Genomic DNA, 19,421 nt, shown 5'->3' with positions numbered 1-19,421 from the left:
AGAGCCATAAAATCCAAGCTGGTGGACGTGTTTGCTTGGGCGTAGGCAATGCTAGGGTATAATAATATTCACCGCCTACACCTGTGACATGTGTGTTATGTTCAAATACCAACCTGTGTCCTCCTGCTGCTCTTCCTCTCTGCATCACAGCCCGTTTCTTGATCCAAACCGCCTTAGCACTGTTGAAGGTACAGGGGCGGGTGCCAGTAGGTGGCAATGTGTGACCAGACATGAGGAGCCACCATGTGTTTTAGGGTTTTTGGTGTTTGGGTTTTGGTTTTTGGTTTTTGTTTTTTTTTTCCTGTTTTTTTTGTTTTTAAGTCAGAAACTTCCTTTTGATATTGCAAGACCTGTCCTGGTACTTGTAAGTTAACAATAATAATGGTAGTGGTAACTTACAAGAGTTCATTTGGGAAAGGCATAACAGAGTACGCAACAACCTATAGCTAGGTTCTGCAATGAGTTGTTATTACCGTACAGTAACCGAGTGCCTCACGTTCAAACAGAGAAGAAATAGGCCTTTCTCAAAGACACATGTATTCCAAAGACAAAGCAAGATATTCAGCTGGATCTCAGTGGGAGAGGGAGGAGAGGTGCATGGGAAGGAGCTGCGTTCACTGAACTTTTAGATGCTGGTGCCAAGAACGGCTCCACTCCGTGAAGCAGGGAGGAGGTCTTCCAAAGGAAGAAGAGAGAGCGCAGTTCCCTCTATGTTTATTTACTTCTTTGCTCCTTGTTTACTCATGAAAAAGAACTCTTCCGTTTCCCATCTCATTTGACCTGAATAAACTGATAAGGAAGCTCGCCTTGACTTCTGAAGAGAACTAATTCTTACGAGATGGATTTTGTTTATGCCACTCTCCAAGTTCTCATTTTCTTTCTCTTACTACATCGTGATCTGCCCTTGGCCCTCCTTCTGAACCCCTCTGGCTTCTCCCCTTTGCTTCTTTCTTGCCTGTCTGCTATTTCAGTTTCTCTTCCATCTTCCTGCCCCTCTTGCTGTCCGTTGTCCTTTCCTTTCACCATCCTCCTCATTGTTTTTCCTACCCCCTCTGTCGCTCCCCCCACCCTCTGTTTGTTTTTTCTCTGGGGCCTTTCTCCCTCTGTCTGGATTCTCTCCCTTTCATCCATCCCATTGCCCTTACTGCTGCTTTCTCCCCAGTCTGCTTTTGCTGCTCAGGACCAGACACCTGGGGAGCAACTTACAGGACAAGTGAAACCCCTCAGTCATGGGGCAGCAAGGAAACAAACACTGGGAAGAGACTGGGAGGTGGAACAGACTGATCTATCTGTCAGCGTCATGCAACAAGACCCAGCAGTGGGTCCTCAGCATGCCTCTCCTTATTCTGTTGACAGGATGGCTGCCCTCTCTGTAAATAGCCGGTAGAGATCCAGGGCTAGAAAAAGAAAGCACAGCAGGGACACTGTGGAAGGAGGTGGAGGTGTTCCTTGTGACTTGGAGCCCCTTCTTACTGACAGCTGTGTCTTTGGAGGAAGGTTCATGCAGCTTGGTGGGAGAGAAGCTCCTGTAATTCCAGCTTTCATGGGACAAGAAGCAGAAAAAGAAGAGTAAGGGAGGATCAGTGCCAAAGAGCAGGTGCTTGGTTCTTGCTCTAAATTAAAAGCAAATCATCTTTAAGCCCTGATACAGAAGAAAAATTGTCAGCTCTTCCCTGTTGTCTTTTTTTTTTGAAGTTGGAACAAAGCCTGGAGTCTTAAGTGTGTTGGAGCATCACGTTTCTCAGAGAAGAATGTCTTAATGAATTTCAGTAGAGCTGAAAATGAAAAAATAATTTGTGTAACTTAGAAACGTGTTGGGGAGGAGTAGTCTGTGCACAGCTGCTGATTGTAACTCTGCTCACAGGATTCCCCTGTGCCTTCCAGTAATAGTTAGAGAGCTGTGGGGTTTTTGTTGCTGAGCCCTGCTGGAGTTCTCTTTGTTTACCAATAACCGTGAGTCCAACTTGCAGTTATTTGGTGGCCATCTCCCATCTTTGTACGCGGAGGTGATGTACCCGTTGAAGTTTTGCTCCCCTAGTTGTATGTCACTACAGTTCTAGCTGGCACATACGTCTCCCTACATCTGTTATCTTGCGGAACTCATCTCAAACTAGAAAGAGAAAATACTTGGCATACAGATAAGGCTTCTGTAATTGCTTCCTTACAATTCCTTACGTAAGCCTTCTGTCATTGCTTCCAAGAAGTATGCAATTCATGTGTGATTTCCGCCCCTCCCCCTTACAGGTACCTTGTGAACTTCCTACATATGACCTATGATATCTTCATGATACCTCAGTTTTTGATGTTGTCAGATTCACAAGCTGTGTGAGGCTGGACCTTGTCAAGGCTTGCTTGAGAGGAGTCTGCGTTGCTGTGGGTGGCCCAGCGCGCAGCGTGACACCTTCACCTGAGTTCTGTGCGACAGAGGGCATGCTAGGAAGCGGAAACTCCATCTTTCACATCAAATCTCACGTTGAAGATCTGAACAAGAGAAAGCTTGAACTGGTGTTTTACAACTGTCGACTGAGGGTTTATCAGCCTTTATAATCTCACTGATCAACTGTGGCCGCTAAGAGACCAACAGCATTCTTTGCAAGAACTGGAACAACCGTCCAGGTTTCCTACGAAGGTTACGGTAGAGGTAAGTATGTTCTCCCCAGGTCATAACCCTTGCATTTCAGTTTGGTATTCTCTGCTCTTTGCAATGTCCTCTTCTAGAGAAGTAAACTGAGGAAGCTGCACTTTCTCAAGGTGGCCACATAGCAGCATCACAACACATAGTTTGGCTAGTAGCAAGTATTTTAAATACTGTGTTGGGACTTGATAAGGTTCTAACAATGCTAACATCTATTTGCTGCGTTAAAAAAAACCCTGTTTCCTCTTGCTCTGAAGCAAATCCGTTAGAGTGTAAAAACTGTGACAATCGATATAGACTCCAGTGGAACGGTTTGGCTGAAAGCAGGAGCTTGACGACTTCAGCGTGCTTTGGAATAGCCTCCAAAACACCATCTCTGTACTTCTTTACGTTCGCCACACGAGGGACGATGTGGTCTTGTCTCCTAGGTATATAGTAGCAATTCTAAATGTGTTGGATTATCAACATTTTGGAGGAGACAGTATTTTGATAGCAAGGAGCTTAAGCATTGCCCTCACCGGGACCAAGATTTTACCAGAGAGACTGAATCTGCTCGCTCTGTCTGGTTTGACACCATTTAGACGGAGATAATTTCACATATACAATGCAGACCGAACAGAACCAACCTTTCCAGCTCGCTTCAAAAGCAGTGACTGAACAAAGTAAGTTATTTTGAAGGTTAAAGATAAGCCCTAAAATAAACTGTCTTTTGCAGATACGTAGCAGGACCAGTGAATATAGCGTTTCCTTCCCCCCCCCCCCCCCGCTTTGAATTTGTAGAGATGTTAAGGTGTTAAAGATTCTACATTCTGTGCTGTGTGGCAAAAAAACTCTATTCCGTTATCTCAGTTCGTAGCGTTTAAGGGCACGCAGCTGTGAGAGATGCAGCCTGTCTTGGAGGTACATGACCCTTTTTTTGTCTTTAAAGATATATACAATCACGTCCTGAACTACTCTACCTGCGATGTCTTTATGTTGCGGAGCTTACTGGCATGATACAACACTATCTGTTTTCCTCAGGTGTAGGCTTTAATTGTAGTTTCTAGTGAATCAGTTTGGTATTGCTCTTGCTTTCTAGCTGGCATCCTAAAAGTAAGCAACCAAAAACTAGACCTGAAATAAATGTGAGCCTTTCCACAGAAAGGGAGTGAAGGTGGAATAGAGGCAGAAAGAGAAGACAGGAGGGAAACCCACTGCAATAAATAATCTCACTTTGGCTTCTTCTGTCTCACTCTAGGTTATATTTGCCGTCGCCCTTTCAGACTGAGCCATTGTAACCTGCTGTATTTCAGAAGCCTTGCTGGACTGTGAGCGAGAGGATTTGCCCGAGGAAGCAGGTGCCTGGTTCATCTTTACCTTTTATTGTTCTGGTAACCCTCCCTTGGAGCAGTTGCTGTCTGATGATGTTTAGAAACAAGGCATTTGTGTTACTGCAGGCGTATAGGCTCCGGTTGTAAATTGGCGTCGAGAGGTGGTGAAGGCAGCCGCGTACCTCTTGTGCAGCCCCTTGCTTGGGACTCGGGAGGGTCTGTCCCTTACAGAAACTCTGGGTGATGAAAACAGTAGGATTTCACAGCACAGGGAGCATTGGTTTATGGCTCTGTGCATAGTCTCACAAGGGAACACTGTTCAATAGGCTTCAAAGTGATTTAGCCATGGCATAACCGTGGCTGTGGCCACATGTAATATAGCCTGTAGCTCTTTAAAGAGGATTAGCCTTAGATCAGGGACAGCATTCATTGCTGGATTTCATGTAAAGTAGAATATGCTAATGAAATGGAAATGTCTACAGCAAACATTGCATAATATTGTAAACCTTAAAATTGAGCATTGTGTCTTGATATCTCTGCTGGAAGGCAAACTTTCATCTTCTGTTTGTTACTTGGAGAAAAACTGAAGTTTGCAATATCACCACGAGCTCTCTGTAGTAACTAAAGATCTAGTTTGCAGTTTTACAAGAAAGTTGAAAAGATAACAGACATTTGAAAGTAACTTTTCCAACGTTGTTGAATGCTTTAATGGTGCCAGAGCTCTCCGACAGAGACAAAATCCACCACATCTTACAATATCTTCATTTGGGTTTTCTGCAACAGACGTAGGCTTGGTTCGATCCTGCGTTCTCTCCCCGTCTGCCCTTCCTTTGCTTTAAACACCGTGTTCGGGCTTACAAGAGTTTCAGCATTGGTCCTGCAGAGATACAATATTTCTGATATGCGTTTCTGAGCCATTTCATCTTCTTAAGGCTTTTTGTGTCTGTCCATCAGCCTCAACTGGGAGTCCACTAGGCTTGATTTGGCTCTCCTATTTCAGTTTTATGCCAGTCTTTTGAATGCTTGAAGTTTAATATTGTGTATATGTGTAAAAAAAAAAAAAAAAAAAAAAAGCCCCCAAACTTCAAGGGGACCTATGATTCCAACTGTCTGACTTGAGATGTCCTGAAGGATTTTATTTGCAAAAGGTCCTGAACATCTCAGAAAATTGTTTTAGTGGGAGCACTGGGAAATTACTGGCCATTTCTGAAAGCCTCGGTTGCCTTGTTGCGCGTAAAATAACCCATTCTTACTGTATTAATGCGCTGTATGTAGTTTATCAACCTAGAATCATCTTTATGTTTAATGTCATGCATTTGTCAGCATCACAGGAAATTTGTTACCCTGATACGAAGCTGACTCAGTGCCTGAAGTTGAAACCTTTGCCCATGGAAGCATTTGGAGCTGCTGTGGGTGCTTTCCTCCTCACACAAGTCAGCAGGCATTCATGTGAGGCTCCATCTCACCAGCCCAGCGGTGTGTATTCGTGGCCTGGGGTTGGATGCCCACGCAGCACGTTCAGCCAAATGCTAGATATAAAATACAAGGATAGACGTTATATACCCCGATAGGCCATTTTGCTTTTGTGTACTTAAAAGTGATGACTTGAAGTGCCTCATCCCAGTCTGCTGGGGAATAAAAGTCCGAAGAAAGCCTTTGGGAAGAAGATCCTCCTGGCTCCGTTTCCAAAACGTGCGCTTTCAATACTTAGTAGTTTTTTCTCTCCACACAGCTCCGTATCTTAGTATTTTGTTGCTCTGGGATTTATTTTTTATGGTGGTGGATAGTTGTTTGGGTTTTTTTTTTATTTATTTTGCCGTTTGGAAGGTTTTTTTTCTGTAGACGTGGAGGGTGGTGATACATATTCATGAAAGCGAAGTCTTTCCAGCCCCTGCTTGCGTTGACAAAGACTTAGCTGTTTCACACAGCAAGCTGACTGGAATTGTGTGGGGCCTGCCTGACCAGATTAGAGCAAACAGCAAGCTTATTTCTCCAGTCGTCAGGCCTCCCCTTCCTAACAATTTCCCCAATTGTCATTTTGACAAGGCTGTCATTAGGTGATGGCTTCTTTTGGCCATTTTCAGATAAAGATAATTTCCTTAACTTCCATTTTATTTGACAACAAGTAGTTTGGGAGAGAAAGGAAGTGCTTCAGTAGTTTATGGATTAAGGGTTTGTCACTTCAAAGGCATCTTTGATCTAAAAATATGTGCTGTACCAAATTCATTATGTCTTTTTTTTTTCTTTTTTTTTAGAAGGTTTTTAATTTATTGATCTGCCCCTCAATTATTCCCTTTTTTGCATCCCCTAGTAGTACATGAGATAGCAATGGTGAGGGGAAAGCGCCCAAATGGCCTCTCTGAGAAGTCATGACCAGGGCGAAACAACAGGTGCTTTTGTTCGGCACCCAGCGCCGGCTCCGTCGCAGATCTGGTTTTAGCCAGAGGTCCTGCCATGGGAGGGATGCACAGCTGGGTGTAGAGCTCGGTTAAGACGGAGAATATGTTTCATAAGGAATGGCTTATTGCACGTTTTGTATTTGCCTGGGTCACTCCTCTGGTATAATTGAGCGGCCTGAAAATGTGGATCTCGGGCAGCGAGCGTTTAGCAAACCGGAGTTTGTGTAGTTCGGTGATCAGTTTTGGCTCCCCGGTACCCCCTTCTGCCAGCTCCGTGCAGGGGCAGCTGCCGTGTGGTTTTGGCCTGTAACGGCTTTCTGTGGGTGACCTGCCACCCCCGAGACCCTGCACCCTGGCTGCTCCTACGGAAGTGCTGGCAAACGACCTTCTCTGATTAAGGTAGCTGTGAAGTCAAGCTCTGGAGCCCCTTTTTTTTTTTTTTAATAGGAGTAACTTTACCGAAGCTCTGTTTTGTGTCCGTGCTGCACTAAGAAATCCCAAACTTCATTCTAACAAACAAAACCAGGAAAGCTCTTTTCCCGGTCTGTTTGCAACTTAAATTCTCTTCCACAAAGCTCTAAGCTCAGCTTTGGAGCAGGCAGGTGCAGCGGCCGTTGAGTAGGTTGCTTACCTGACCCCATTCGCCCAAGGAGGCACGCTCAGAGTCGGACTTGATGATCCTTATCGGTCCCTTCCAACTTGAGATATTCTCTGCTTCCTAAGTGCAGGTCTGCACAGGCAGAGTTTCTCTTCGGGTACTTGGTTCGCACCGCTGCAGGGAGAGCGGGATGTGGTGGAGGTTTGAATATGGATCGAGAGCCGGGCTTTTGCTACGCCTGCCTTAGCTGTGTCAGGCACAGGGCTTCACTTTGACCCCTCCTCTGCTGTTTAGGACTGACAAAACTCAGTTCTTTGCTATAGCGGTGTAAATCCATCGCGGTAGCCCGTTACGGTAGCCTTATGCGGGCTTAGCTGGGGCTGGGATTTGTTCTTTATTAATATTAATATCTGTTCTACCTAATGACTTCAGCTTTTTCTGTAATGTTACCTCCGTATTATAGCCAGCCGGCTAACCACCTCCTTGCTGCTGGAGGCTGTTCTTGATCCCATTTCTAAACAGAAGCGCTTCTGCTTCAGCTCTGGCTGGGGTAGCTGTGCAGAGGCTGGCTTTTTTTTTTTTTTTTTCCCCTTCCTTTTGCCTGCTAATTGGCTGAGACCACCAGAATTTGGAGGACACAGATGTCACTACTAGTTTGCCTAGGGAGCACATTCATGCCCATCTGTTGCAGTCTAGAAGGCTGTTCATATATCCACAAGGCCTTCATTTAATTCTTGTCAGAAAGTAATGTAAATCCAGTTTACCTCAGAGGTCACAGCCAAGATTTATGCCAGTGAGCCCCCTGCAATTTACACACACTGTAGTTGTATAGGATGAAAAGAAAGCCTTTCATGTTGGTGCATATTAACAAGAAAGCTTGCCTTAGGAGAGGCTTTTTGATTGAGGTTCTTGCTTATTTTAATACAGCCAATGCCAGTTGGTATATCCAGCTTTACCAAAAGAAAACATCTAATCTTTAAGCCAGAGAAGTAAACTAACTAACTAACTAGCTAAATAAAGACTCTAGCAAATTGATTTCTTTTTTAAAACCATCTTTTCTCTTTCATGTGGCAAAGCCTCTGCATACTGAAAAGAAAGGTAAATGCTCTAGGAAAACACAAGCGTGCGTGCGTTGAAGTAGTCAGGAAACTGAATTTGCTTTCTGTGGAAGAAGATATAAACTCAATCACTGAAACCTTTGCTAAATTATTGTAAGCGTGTTTTCTTTTCTGTTTGTTTTTTTTTTTTTTTTTCCTCTCACGCTGCCAAATCTGAAAATAAAGTTGCGCCTGTTATTTTTGACATGCGTAACGGGAAGGCCTCCAGAAGGCTTGTGCGCAGGTCCGCAGGAAGGAGAGCAGTTGAGGGTGCCGTACAACGTGCGTTGTTACCTGCTGAAGGAAAAAATACCACCCTCGATGTTTACTCGCTCTTCTAGGCACATTTTTTTTGCAATATTTTCAGTCTCCCTACAGAAAGCAAGAGGAGACAAAATATCATAATATGGAGCGAAGATGAGACCATAACTCGATCAGCTGCAGGAGGGGGTGCGGCTAGAATAGATCCAGCACTGCCTCTGTGTCATGATTTCACCCCGTCCTCCTTATTTAGCACTAGACTATACCGGCTTAAAAAGCTCCCTCAAAAATTAGCGTAGCTTCATTGACCTTAGTGAAGCTGTGTGTAGATAGGCCACGGTACACCACGAGCTGCTGCGTGCAGCCTTCATCTTGGGCAGTTAATGACTTGATTTGAACAAGGAAACTGGATTTCACAGAGTCGGAGGCAAGGATTCCTACCCCAGCACGCATGAAAAATGCTGTCCCGCCACGTGGTGTTGGCGTGGCTGATGTGTACGGGAAAGCCTGTTGAATTAGTGGAGGGAAAAGCTAGAAGTGCAAGCGGTGCAGATGCTTGAATTGAAAAAGGGCTGTTAAAAAAGAAACGCTCTCAAGTACTTTGGTTATTAAAATTGCTTGTAAGAGCAGGCAGAGAAAAGTAGCGCACGAAGACGGATCAGGATGTGCCAACGAGATTACAAGGGGCTTTCGGAGTTGGGCGCCTCTGCTTCTTTAGGCCCCGTGGAGTTTGGGGGTGTTCCTTTGATTCATACTGGCTCTGCTCGGAGGGATCCACCTCCCGTTTCCCTCCTTCCTTTTCCCTGTTTTGTCCGGCCGGTGGATTTTACCTTAGCAAATACTTTCAAACGTTATAGGCATGAAAATCAGTATCATTTGCACGGTATCATAATGACCGGTGTGGTTTGGGATTAGGAGGGAGGAGAGCAAGGCATCGAAATGAAAACGGGGCTCAGATTCTAAGTTCCCGTGTAGCACTTAAAATAATGAAAATGTTTATTTGAAAGTCAAAACAGCCTCAGTCATAAATAACTATCTATTCCTCGATTGATTGTGTCGAGTCCCAACCGAGAGCTCTGGGAATAAGGTTTATTTGCTCCCTGTTGGGATTAATCCATAAATGTAGTCTCCACATGGAACTCATCAGGTCTTTGCTTCCTCTTCATTAGTCTCCCTGGAACCGGAGAGTAGCCTGAATAAGACGAAAATTAGGATAATATATTTTCAGAGAGAAAAGGTCTGGCGATCTCTAATTTGTGTTTCAGGATCATAATGCTGTGGAAAATTTCCCAAATGATGTTGTCTGAGAAACCAATGCTTGTTATGCTTGCCCTATTTGAAGTTTGAATGCGGCAATTACATCTTCTTTTTCTTAAAGCCTCCAAAGCTAATTGCAGTCTTAAACTCGCTAGATGGACTCCCAGGTTTCCTTCTACCCACAGTAGAACTTGAAATTCCTTTCTTTTGACAGACCTTTTGGTCTTCTAGCCCAAGGGCTCTGAAATGTCACAGTATGGCCCATTTCTTATTAAAGAGATCATTTCACTGTAGCCCACCCAATTCTTCCCTCCCTCCCTCCCTCCCTCTTCTTCTGAACCTCAGCTCCGATTAGAGGGCAACCACAGAAATATACTTTCTCATCCCCTGAGCCTTTTGTAATTTTTTTCCATCATATTTGATGCAAGAAGTTATTTTAATCCAGGCTCCAACCAGAAATGGCACCGATTTCCCCCCCCCCGCATCATTTCTGTTTCAGTGTCTAACAAATATATCAACCATTTAAAAACACTCTGTGCCCAAAGCTGGAGCGAAGGAGCTTTCCTGTCACCAAAAAATGCTTAAGTCCTCAATCTGATGCAAAATTGGTTTTATTATGTGTTTTGAAAGTGGTAACTACAGCATTTGTTAGTGCGTCCTTAGAAAGCATTTTTGTCTAGACAGTTTTGCAGCATATCAAGCTGCAGTTTTTAGCACTTTGAAACCGTAATCTCCTCAAAGCACTGTTTGTTAGGATTTAATGGTACTTTAAGAAAGCTAATTAGTAAGCACTGAGAGGGTTCTAAAGGCCTCTGGAAGTTTTTGCTGGTTCTGCTGTTCGGCTTTAGTCCCAGGTCCTGCGTTTGCCCCAGGTCCGTAAGCTGCGTGCTTGGTTATTTTCCCGTCCCAGCTGTCATTCAATGCTACAGCTGTCACAAAACACAACTTACAGAGCGGCATCTGTGTAAAGGATGCGGCTATAGTTTAAAGCTCTTTGGCTCATTTTAAGCTGATTTTATGATGCGAGTCATTGCCCCTAGTGATGGGTCTCAAAAGGCTATCTTCCTTCTGAGTACTAATGTACAGTTTATTGCACTTTTCTATATGGTTGCAGCACTTTGTTGTCACTGCTGTTGTAAATCATTATTTATTACTCTAAGTGTCCTTGCTGTTTATTCAGTTCTTTGGAAAAATGTACTTGAAGAAAAATTTCTCACATGCTGACATTCATATATCACTGTTACAGAGCTGGCAGTTTCCCGGTGAGTTAAATCTTCACAATCCTAGGAAGCCAAGTGCTGTACTTCTACACTAATTTAAGCTTCCCCACTAAGCCCCATCAGTTCTTTGTGAGACTCGCAGCCTGTGTGGCTCACAAAGCCACGGGGCCCTCCTGCTTACAGTAAAGACCCAATGTGATCTTCCAGGCTGCAGCACTCCAGCCTTTCCACAAGCTGGGTTTGAAAGACTAATTTTGGGCTCTGGACTGTGACATAGATAAGCTGGAGCATGTCCGTAAGCTCTCTGGGATGCTCTAAATGCCATGTTATTTTTCGTAAAGGCAAGTATCCCAGCGCTTGTTTGCTTTAGCACATCTTCCTAGAAAATTATGTTTATGAACATATATTTACCAGGGCTGCAAAGTGGCAGTTGAACACAGGCGCTCTCCAACATGCTTCTGCGTGCTCTTGAAGCAGTCTCCTCCGCTCACTCGGACTAATGTTCGCAGTGGATCCGAGATACGTGTATATGTGCTCGCCGGTTACTAGAGAGGACTCCCTAGAAAACGAGATTTTTGAGAAATCAATTACACAAAGGAATGGAGTCAGGGCCAGATGGCAGGGATGCTTCATCCCAACCTGGGAGGTGCTCGTGGGACGGCCGCACACTCGTTCCCACAGGGCTGGGTAATCAGATAAATCAATTAGCAGATGTCAGTGCAGTTAACAGAGCAAACAACACTAGCATAGGTGTGTTACTGTGATTATGGCAGAGGTGGCTGCTTTTCTTTTCCCCGATGGATACCCAGCAACTGGATCAGCTTTTCTAGACCTGGCAGTGTAGGAGGAGAGAACTCTGCTTTTCCTGAGAGTTTCCTTCATGGATGTTGTCACCGGGTTCAGATATCTGTCCTTGCTGACCTGGAGGTGCTTAGGGAGAGGGGGCCTTTGTGAACTAGGATGTGGACTAGGACCTTGTGCTGTGAGCAAATCCCATCAGTGTGGTGGCCTTTATTTTTTTAGAATGATCTTTGTCAGTGACAGATAGTTCAGCCCTGTCTCCTGGGTGGACTTTGGACCATGCCGTAGCTGTGTCTCCAGCCCTGTCTCTGGCCCCATCTCCTTTTGCTCCTGACGGGAGCCCCTAAATGGGCCCTGTCCCTGGTCCATCCCCTTGCCACGTGGGAGGCAATCCCAGCACCCCATTACCAGCACCCAGCTACGCTCACCTGGCGCAAACCCTGCGGGACGGTGTCCTGCATGGGGTGGCCCTGCTCGCTCTTACTTGGAGCTTAAAAGGTGGAGAACCCTTTCTGGATTTTCCTTCTGCTTTGTTTCTTAATGTCCTGTACCAGGACGGGGAGCGAAGCACTAGGAGAGGCTGTCAGCTATAAATTCTGCAATTGTGGCTTTCTTTTAACTTTGCCATGCTTACGAGTTCTATTCTTGGACTGTGTTGATACCTGCATGTGTACCTGTTTTCTGAAAAGGCCTCTAAATCCTCTCCCAGGAAGGCATTTATAATACAAAAGCGATTGGAGAAAAGGAAAGTAGAAATATCAACTTGGGCAGAGCTACGAAGGGGAGGGAAAACGGCAGGAATCCCGCCTCAGTGCTTTGTTGGAGGGATGGGAACTGAACCGGAGCGCAGACCTTAACCTGCTCTCGTTGGAAGAACTCTGACCTGTATTGTCTATTTTATTTGATTGTTTTTCCTGGTGGAGGCAAACATCTCCGAGGTGCCAGGGAGCAGGGACAGGCTCTCTTTTTAACAGCTTTCTGGGCACGGAATTGATTGCCTGAGAGTCACAAACACAGCAGTGAAACCTGTGCTGTTCCTCAGAGCGCTTTTTCACTATACGGGCTTTTTGTTCGTTCGTATGGTAGACGTCTCGCAGACGCTGACAAACTTGACTTCACAGCACCCGAGGTTTCTGGCTGTCCCTGGAGCGGCCCAGCAAACAGGCCTGATCTCAGCTGGCATCTCTGTTCCTCTCTCGTCTATGTGACGGTGGAAGGGGAAATGAGGCGCAGCGTCCATGACTGGACATTACCAGGACATCAACAGCAGACGAAAGAACCGAAGCTAGCCCCTCTTATCTCAGTCCAACGCTGTATGCTTGAGATTCCCTACACGAGCCGTTGGACTCGATGATCCTTAGGGGTCCCTTCCAACTGGAGATACTCTATGATTCTATTTTGTGACTAATTCTTACTAGAGGATGTTTTGTACCCTCCAGAAAGTGAAGACTCCAGTATGCTTTTGCAGCTGGCTGAATACTGTGCCAGGACCTTCTTGTGCCATGCTCCGGAGTGCAACTGGAGCAGAAGGAAGCCCTGTCAAGGTGCTCCGTGGTGTGGGTTGCACAGAAGGAACTGACACCACCGAAACACCACTGCGAAACCACAAAGCCAAGCCTCAGGTGCTAGGAAATATTGAGTGTTTAACGGTGTTAGTCTGGCCTAAGTTTTTATTCATGGTTCTGCATCTAGCTGATGTTTTGCTTGTTCACCCTGTTCTCCAGTTGCTCCTATGTGCCTGTGCTCCTGTCCTCAATCTCTCTTTTACAGCTACTTTTGTAACTACTTCTTTCTCTGACATTTGCTTGCAGAGTCAGTCACAGCCCCACTGACTAGCTCCTGCCTCCAGGCTCTTTGCTGATGAATCCCATCTTTTGCCCGGCTCCACCTGCCCTTCCACGGCAGGCGCTCTGATCCTCTCTGCTTTCGCATGAGTGCATCTCTTTTGCCCTCTGCTTTTCAGTCTGGCAGCTTGCTCTTACTTGGTGCCGTTGAGAACACTGGCTATCTGCCACCAGCTCCGGGATCCAGTGATCCCAGAGCTGCAACAGAAAGTAAAAAAAACTGTCCGGAAATCTAGCTGCTAACATGTAAATTGTTTCTAGTCAGCAGAGCAAACTGTGCTTGTATGTGTGTTCCTTTGCACTCCTCTTCCTCCTTCATAGCCTTGCTTTTTCCCCAATTTTAGAAATGTTTTCACAGAGGCTGTTTCTGACTACATTGCTTCCAACTGTGGGCGTAGCTTTCTAAGTGAGACCATCACCAAATCGGCAGAAAAAACCCCCTGAAATATTTCTTTGTGCTTCATTTTTGAAAGCTGCTTGACTGTTTCGGCAGATTCTGAGCCAGATGGGATGGAAATGGTGGGTTTTTTTCTGCATCGCCATTGGCAATGTCATAAGCACCTGAAGGACTTGCGGTGGAAAAGTTTTACAGCAGGCCAGACAGCCGGGTGAATGTGCGAAGAGCCGGCCTTGGATAGAAGTCCAAGCAGACGCCGGCAGACCTCTGCTACTAGGGAATTCCCCCCCAAATTACTGTAGTAATGGGAAAGGATTTGGCGTTGGTACCCTGTGCATCACGTGTGAGTTGCTCTACGGTGTATCCAGAGCCTGTGCCTGGCTGCTACCAGCTGATCTCCTCAGCCCTGAGCCTGTGGCTTTGTGCTAGGTGAGCTCCGGTGGCATGCTGCGGCATCACCAAAAAGGCTTTTAATTCCAGCAGGCTCCTTCAAAGATCGTTTTTGCTCCACTGCTTCAACCAAACGGCGGTAGGATGCTATGTTAGGTGGCAGGAGCAGGGCTAGCGTGAGAGGAGGTGAGAGAGCAATGTGCTCCTGTGTCCCAGGGTAAAAGAGATGGCCTCCGCGGTCTGGTAAACGCACGCACCATCCTCTGCCATTCAATCTCGGCTAACAGTGTGCGACAGCCTGAGCTTCCCAGGTGCAAAGGGCTTTGGCACAGCCTGGCTAGTCACTTCCCTGCTTGGGGTTTCACAGCTCCGTTGAAGAGCCCCTCCTTACGGCCTGGCACCTCGGAGGAGATGGTCGCTTCGCACAGTTTGTCACCGAGACCCTGCAGTAATTTCACACACTCCTCTAATAAAGTCCTCCGAGGCTGTCATGTATTTTCATGTATTTCCCCTATTATTTCTCCCTGCTTGAGCCTTTCAGATAATTGATGATACTTTAGTTAATCATTTTCCCCCTCCTTTGTTTGCCAGGTACCTCAGCCTTGAAGGGATCCTTTTCATTTCGAATCCGTGTCTTCTCTTAAGTAATTGATCACCGTGCACCCGGGGACACCCAATTCACAGCCGAGTGGGATCAGCCTTCATGAATAATCAAAATGCCGTGGCCACGCTGCTGCAGGAGTGCAAGCGAGCTCTGGATGTGTTCCGGTCGGCAAAGGCTGACACGGGCGAGGAAGACGAGCGAGAATACCGGCGGTGCCAAGGTGAGGTCCCCAGGAGAGGCGGCAGAACCGCGGCAGCAGCCGCCGGTCCTCAGCCCTGCCCTATTTTTCTTCTCCTGGCAGATGAGTGTCAAGAGATGCCTGGATTTCGAGGCCATGAATGGGGTGTGGGCTACAGGCAGGCAGGGAGAGAAGTCCACTTTGTTGCAGTGAATTGCTGTCAGTTCTAATTTTAGGCTTCAGTAAACATGAGGCTGTAAGGAACAGTTTAGTTTGGGAAGAACAATGCCCAAAAGTTTGCTGATGCACATAAATTTCAGTTATTAAGAAAAAAAGAAAGAAAAAAAAGGATGCAACTTCTGAATAAGGGCACATATTTCCTCTCCTTTCATAGGAACTGGGGGAGGGCCTTTTCTGTTTGTCAGCTTCTCCTCATATATTAAAGAGCTCATTGCCTGAATCTTTATCTTGTAAAATGTGTGTGACCTCTATAAGTGGTGTCCAAAGAAAAAAACCAACTTGCAATATCCCTCTTGAAAGGAAAATCCATGCCGGCTAATGTCTGGAATAAGTAACGGGGAAAGGAAGTGATATTTAGTGAGAGCTATAATGGAAGGGTTCTTCATTTGTTTTAATGCTGGCATTACCTGCTGGAAACCAGCATTTATTTTGGTATTGCTGTGGTGCTTTGACAGTGGTTTGTAAAAAAAAAAAAAAAAAAAAAAAAAAAAAATTGTATTATTTCTTAATTCCAGTGGAAATCCAGTTCATGTCAATCATGAAAGGATGTAATACACTCGGTTCAGTTTTCTCTATGTTCAGACTTTCATAGGGCTACTTAACTTCATTGCCACAGCTTTTTTATTCATGAAATAAAAGCCACGTTTGAATTGCTGAACTTGTTTGAATTACACCTTTTCGGTACAGGGTAGGGAGGTTATGTACTCCTTTCTGCCACACAGAAAAATAACTTCAGCAAGCACGGAAGAATATAGTAAAGGATGACGGTGGCATTTCTGGGGGGAAAAACAAAGGCATTAGCAAAAACCCACAAAAAAATCTATTTACGTGCAGGTTTTCCTTTGCGTGACGCATCTGCAGTACTGTCCGTTTCCCAGTTTAGTGTTAATAATGTTTAGTTTTGCTTTGCATGAATGACTCGGCCATAACGTTAATTTGACCTTTAAAATCCTTTGTTTGTCTCGGAGCGCGGAGCCGTTGAGAATATGTTTTCCGTCCATCCTTGTCCTTGCTGGGAGGTCAGCTGCCTTTTTCTGAAGCACCTAAGTCTGTTTGCGGTGGAGGGTGGCGTATAGGTTTCTGTGATGGATACTGGAAGATTTTTCGCTTCTTTTTTGTTTTCAGCAAAGGGTACTTTGTTTCCTCATGACAAATTCTTTTAAGTTTTATTATGGCTCCTTAGAACAGGCTCTTGAACTCCTAATCAGGTAGCGCTTTTTTCCCTCATCCTCCTCCCTCCTTTTCTCCTATTAAATACCACAGAGTATGAGAAATAATCAGTTTAGTTCCAGATAAGGTAAATCAGTGCCCTTATAATCACTTGATTAGACATGGTCCTTCAGGTAAACCGCTTCAGGAAATGGGCGATCAGAGCCTGAAGTGATGCTCGGGCTTTTCCGAGGACCCTGTTCCCATCAGCTGAAAGAAAAATACCCAGCAGCGGGGCGGTGACAGCGACATTAATAACTGCTGGGGCTCTCTGCCTGGGGAAGGCAGGGCCTCGCAGGTCGACGGCTCTCGCCTTCGGGGTGACCCTCCCAACACAGAGGCGGAGGGGGTTTCTTTGCCCCCCTCTCTTCCCAGGGCTGCCTTTGTTTGCCCCGGCTTTCTCAGACCAGGCGCAGGAGGAACTGAAAGCCAAATAAGTATAAATGGCGAGGAGAGGAGGAGCGCATCCTTGTCTCGTTTTAGTTGAGGGGGCAGAATAGGTGTTAGATGGGTCTGGATTGCTTTTTTATTTCTTTTTAGGCTGGAAATCATTCCAATCAACTTCTGTGCCAGTTCAACCTCTGTTAATGAACAAATTTGTATTGCCTGTGGTACGAACAGCTGTCTATTACAAGAGTAAACTCTTGTCCTGGGAGTTGGATTTTAGCTGAAAGCTGCAGGAGTGCTCACATGAGCTCCCCAGCTGGTTGGTGTGCTTCTAGTGGATGTTCTTGCCATACAACATCATTTTATCGTCATTAACACGCTAATTGTGTTTATTTCCATGCGGTGACAACTAGGCCTCACAGCACGGCTCGAAGCGGTGTTCTGCTAGGCTCACACGAAATGTCCAACCCCAAAGATGACTGAAGGCTCCTAGATTCCCAAATCCTCCTGAAAATGTTACCCTCGTTTCCTTTTCTAACCAGCTTGGCAGTAGTGACTGCTGAGGATGCCTCTTTAGAAATCAAAGTTCGATATTAAAGAATTTGGTCATATTCGTTGTTCTATAGTGCATCAGGTAGGAGGGGCATTAAGGTTTAATTAAGGATAACATGGAAAACAGGACCAAGAGGACAGCAGTAACACCTTTATGCTTTAGAGACAATGCCAACGTCCACGTTATCCCACTGATTATTTTCATAGTTGCTGACGCTGTTATTTTTTCCTGTTTTAGTGTTATTTAAGTAAGCGTGAGTTCATGTGGGAAAGACAGAAGAAGAAGGTAGAGAAGGAGACAGAAAGGCTGTCTGTGTAAGCGTCCTATTTCTCTTTCTCTAGATCCCTTCCCAAAATGTCAGTCCTATGGGATCGTATGGGGAAATGTGCTTGCTGTGACTGCCTTCACCCCCCCCCCCCCCCCCCCCCCTTCCTTTGGGAAAGATTTTGGGAAGCTCGGACTTCCCCCTTCTACACAGGGGGATAAAATCCTCTGTGCGTCCTTTTGCGTTCCTTGTGATGAGATGGGTATCCCTGCTCCTGCACTGATTTTGCAGCGAGAGGGGTGAGTGAGGGTGGGAGCAGGACCTCCTCTCCCCTCCAGCTCTGCCGCTTGGCCACCTTGCCGCGGCGTGGTGGGCTCAGCCCCTGCAGACGCCACGTCAGCAGGGCAGGGAAACGTGGCTGTGCGTGAAGCTGGGATGTGGAACGGGAAGTGTGTCCGGAGCTGCAGCAACAAGTGAGAAAACATGGGTTGGAAAAAGCGATATCTTTTTAAAGGTGACTTTTTGGAAAAAGGGCCCTAAATATCTGACTTCCCACTTCGTCCTGGGAAAAACGTACCGGTGAATGCACTGTAATATGAGCATGAAATAGACCTTTTATGTAGTTCATTTTCTACAATCACCCGTAAAGGATGGATTAAAAAATATGTAGTAATACATTTATTGCATTGCCTTGTTAAAGCAATGATGGTCTCTGCGCAGGGTTTTTGCTGGGGATTAATGGCCAGAAGGGGCTAGATGTGCAGCTGATGATCACCATTAACCCCATCTGGTCAATAATCCTTGTTAATCCACTTTTATTGGCCAGAGAGTCTGCCCGGCCGAGTGGTGAGCACAGCACACTCAGGCTGCAGCTTCACCCCTGATTGAAGGAAAATTAAAATGTGGGCTGCAGCTGAAAGGAAGGGACAAATCCAAGCCCAGATTTCTAGCTGTGTGCTCCTACTGGCAGTTGCATCCTTAGTTGGGTCAGGTTGGAAATCTAATGGAAGCCGATGGTTATATGGGAGGCGAAGGGCCTTCCGAGCTGTGGCGCGTCGCTGGAGGATCAGGGGCCAGGTGTGGGACCTGGGAGTACTTTGCCCTCATCCAAAAAAAACCCAAAAAAACTGTTTTCTGACTCCTTTGTGCTTGGCCTTTCCAGTTGGGAGGGAAGCTGTGCTTTGGGTAGGGTTTGGAAACCCTCGGGTGAAAGGCGTGAGGACTGGGGTTTCCGTGCGGCTCTGTGCTGGCCGTGCCTGGGTAGGAGCATGCCTGGACCAAGGGCACCCTCTCCTCTTAACTTCTTTTTAACTTCTGTTGCAAACTGCAAGAGAAATGCAGAAGCTCAGGCCAGCTCCTCAGCTGGTGTGAATTACTTGGCTAAGCCGGCTTCAAAGAAGATGCATCGGCTTCAAACCGGGAATCTCATAGCAAGGCTTCAGCTGGTATCTGCCACGCATCGCGGGCACTGCCGTCTTACTAGCGGTTCCCAGGCGCGTGGCTTAGACCATTTTGGCTTGCTGTGGCAGTGAGCTGTCTTGTGCTGAGGGAAAGTGTGTCCTGTAGTCTACAGCTACCGCTTTGAGAGCGGGTTGAGTAACTCAGGCCAACAACATTTTTTTTTTTAACTGAATTATCAATCAAATAATTATTCTCAAGAGCATGTGCTTGTTATTCATTATATCCCTTTAGATCTTTGTCTAATGGCTTTATACAGTCTCGGTTTACCTCCCAGTTAGGTTGCAGCTTTTAAAGCTGGCTCTGTCACTGTCACCA

General features: G+C 45.9%; 1 protein-coding gene across 4 annotated transcripts in view; it reads left to right on the top strand.

Annotated features, from left to right (window-relative positions):
- ALPK1 (alpha kinase 1) overlaps positions 1-19,421 on the top strand; it is an 88,698-nt gene that overhangs the window by 4,802 nt on the left and 64,475 nt on the right. For 3 of the 4 annotated variants that reach the window (XR_015699522.1, XM_087735770.1, XM_087735771.1), the window contains exons 2-4: positions 2,245-2,641; positions 3,873-3,972; positions 14,801-15,033. Coding sequence is in view for 3 of the 4 variants with exons in the window: in XM_087735770.1 (XP_087591896.1) it covers positions 14,913-15,033 (121 nt within the window). In the remaining variant the exon portion in view is untranslated. Of the gene's footprint in view, positions 1-2,244; positions 2,642-3,162; positions 3,298-3,872; positions 3,973-14,800; positions 15,034-19,421 lie in introns of those variants that run through there. The other variant, XM_009470551.2, reaches the window with a different exon arrangement.

This window comes from Nipponia nippon, unplaced genomic scaffold (assembly GCF_047370975.1).
Source record: "Nipponia nippon isolate SJK-2023a ecotype South Korea unplaced genomic scaffold, ASM4737097v1 scaffold_6, whole genome shotgun sequence".
NCBI classification, from domain to species: domain Eukaryota; kingdom Metazoa; phylum Chordata; class Aves; order Pelecaniformes; family Threskiornithidae; genus Nipponia; species Nipponia nippon.
Note: the sequence above shows the minus strand (reverse complement) of the source record. Positions and strands in the feature narration are given on the sequence as shown.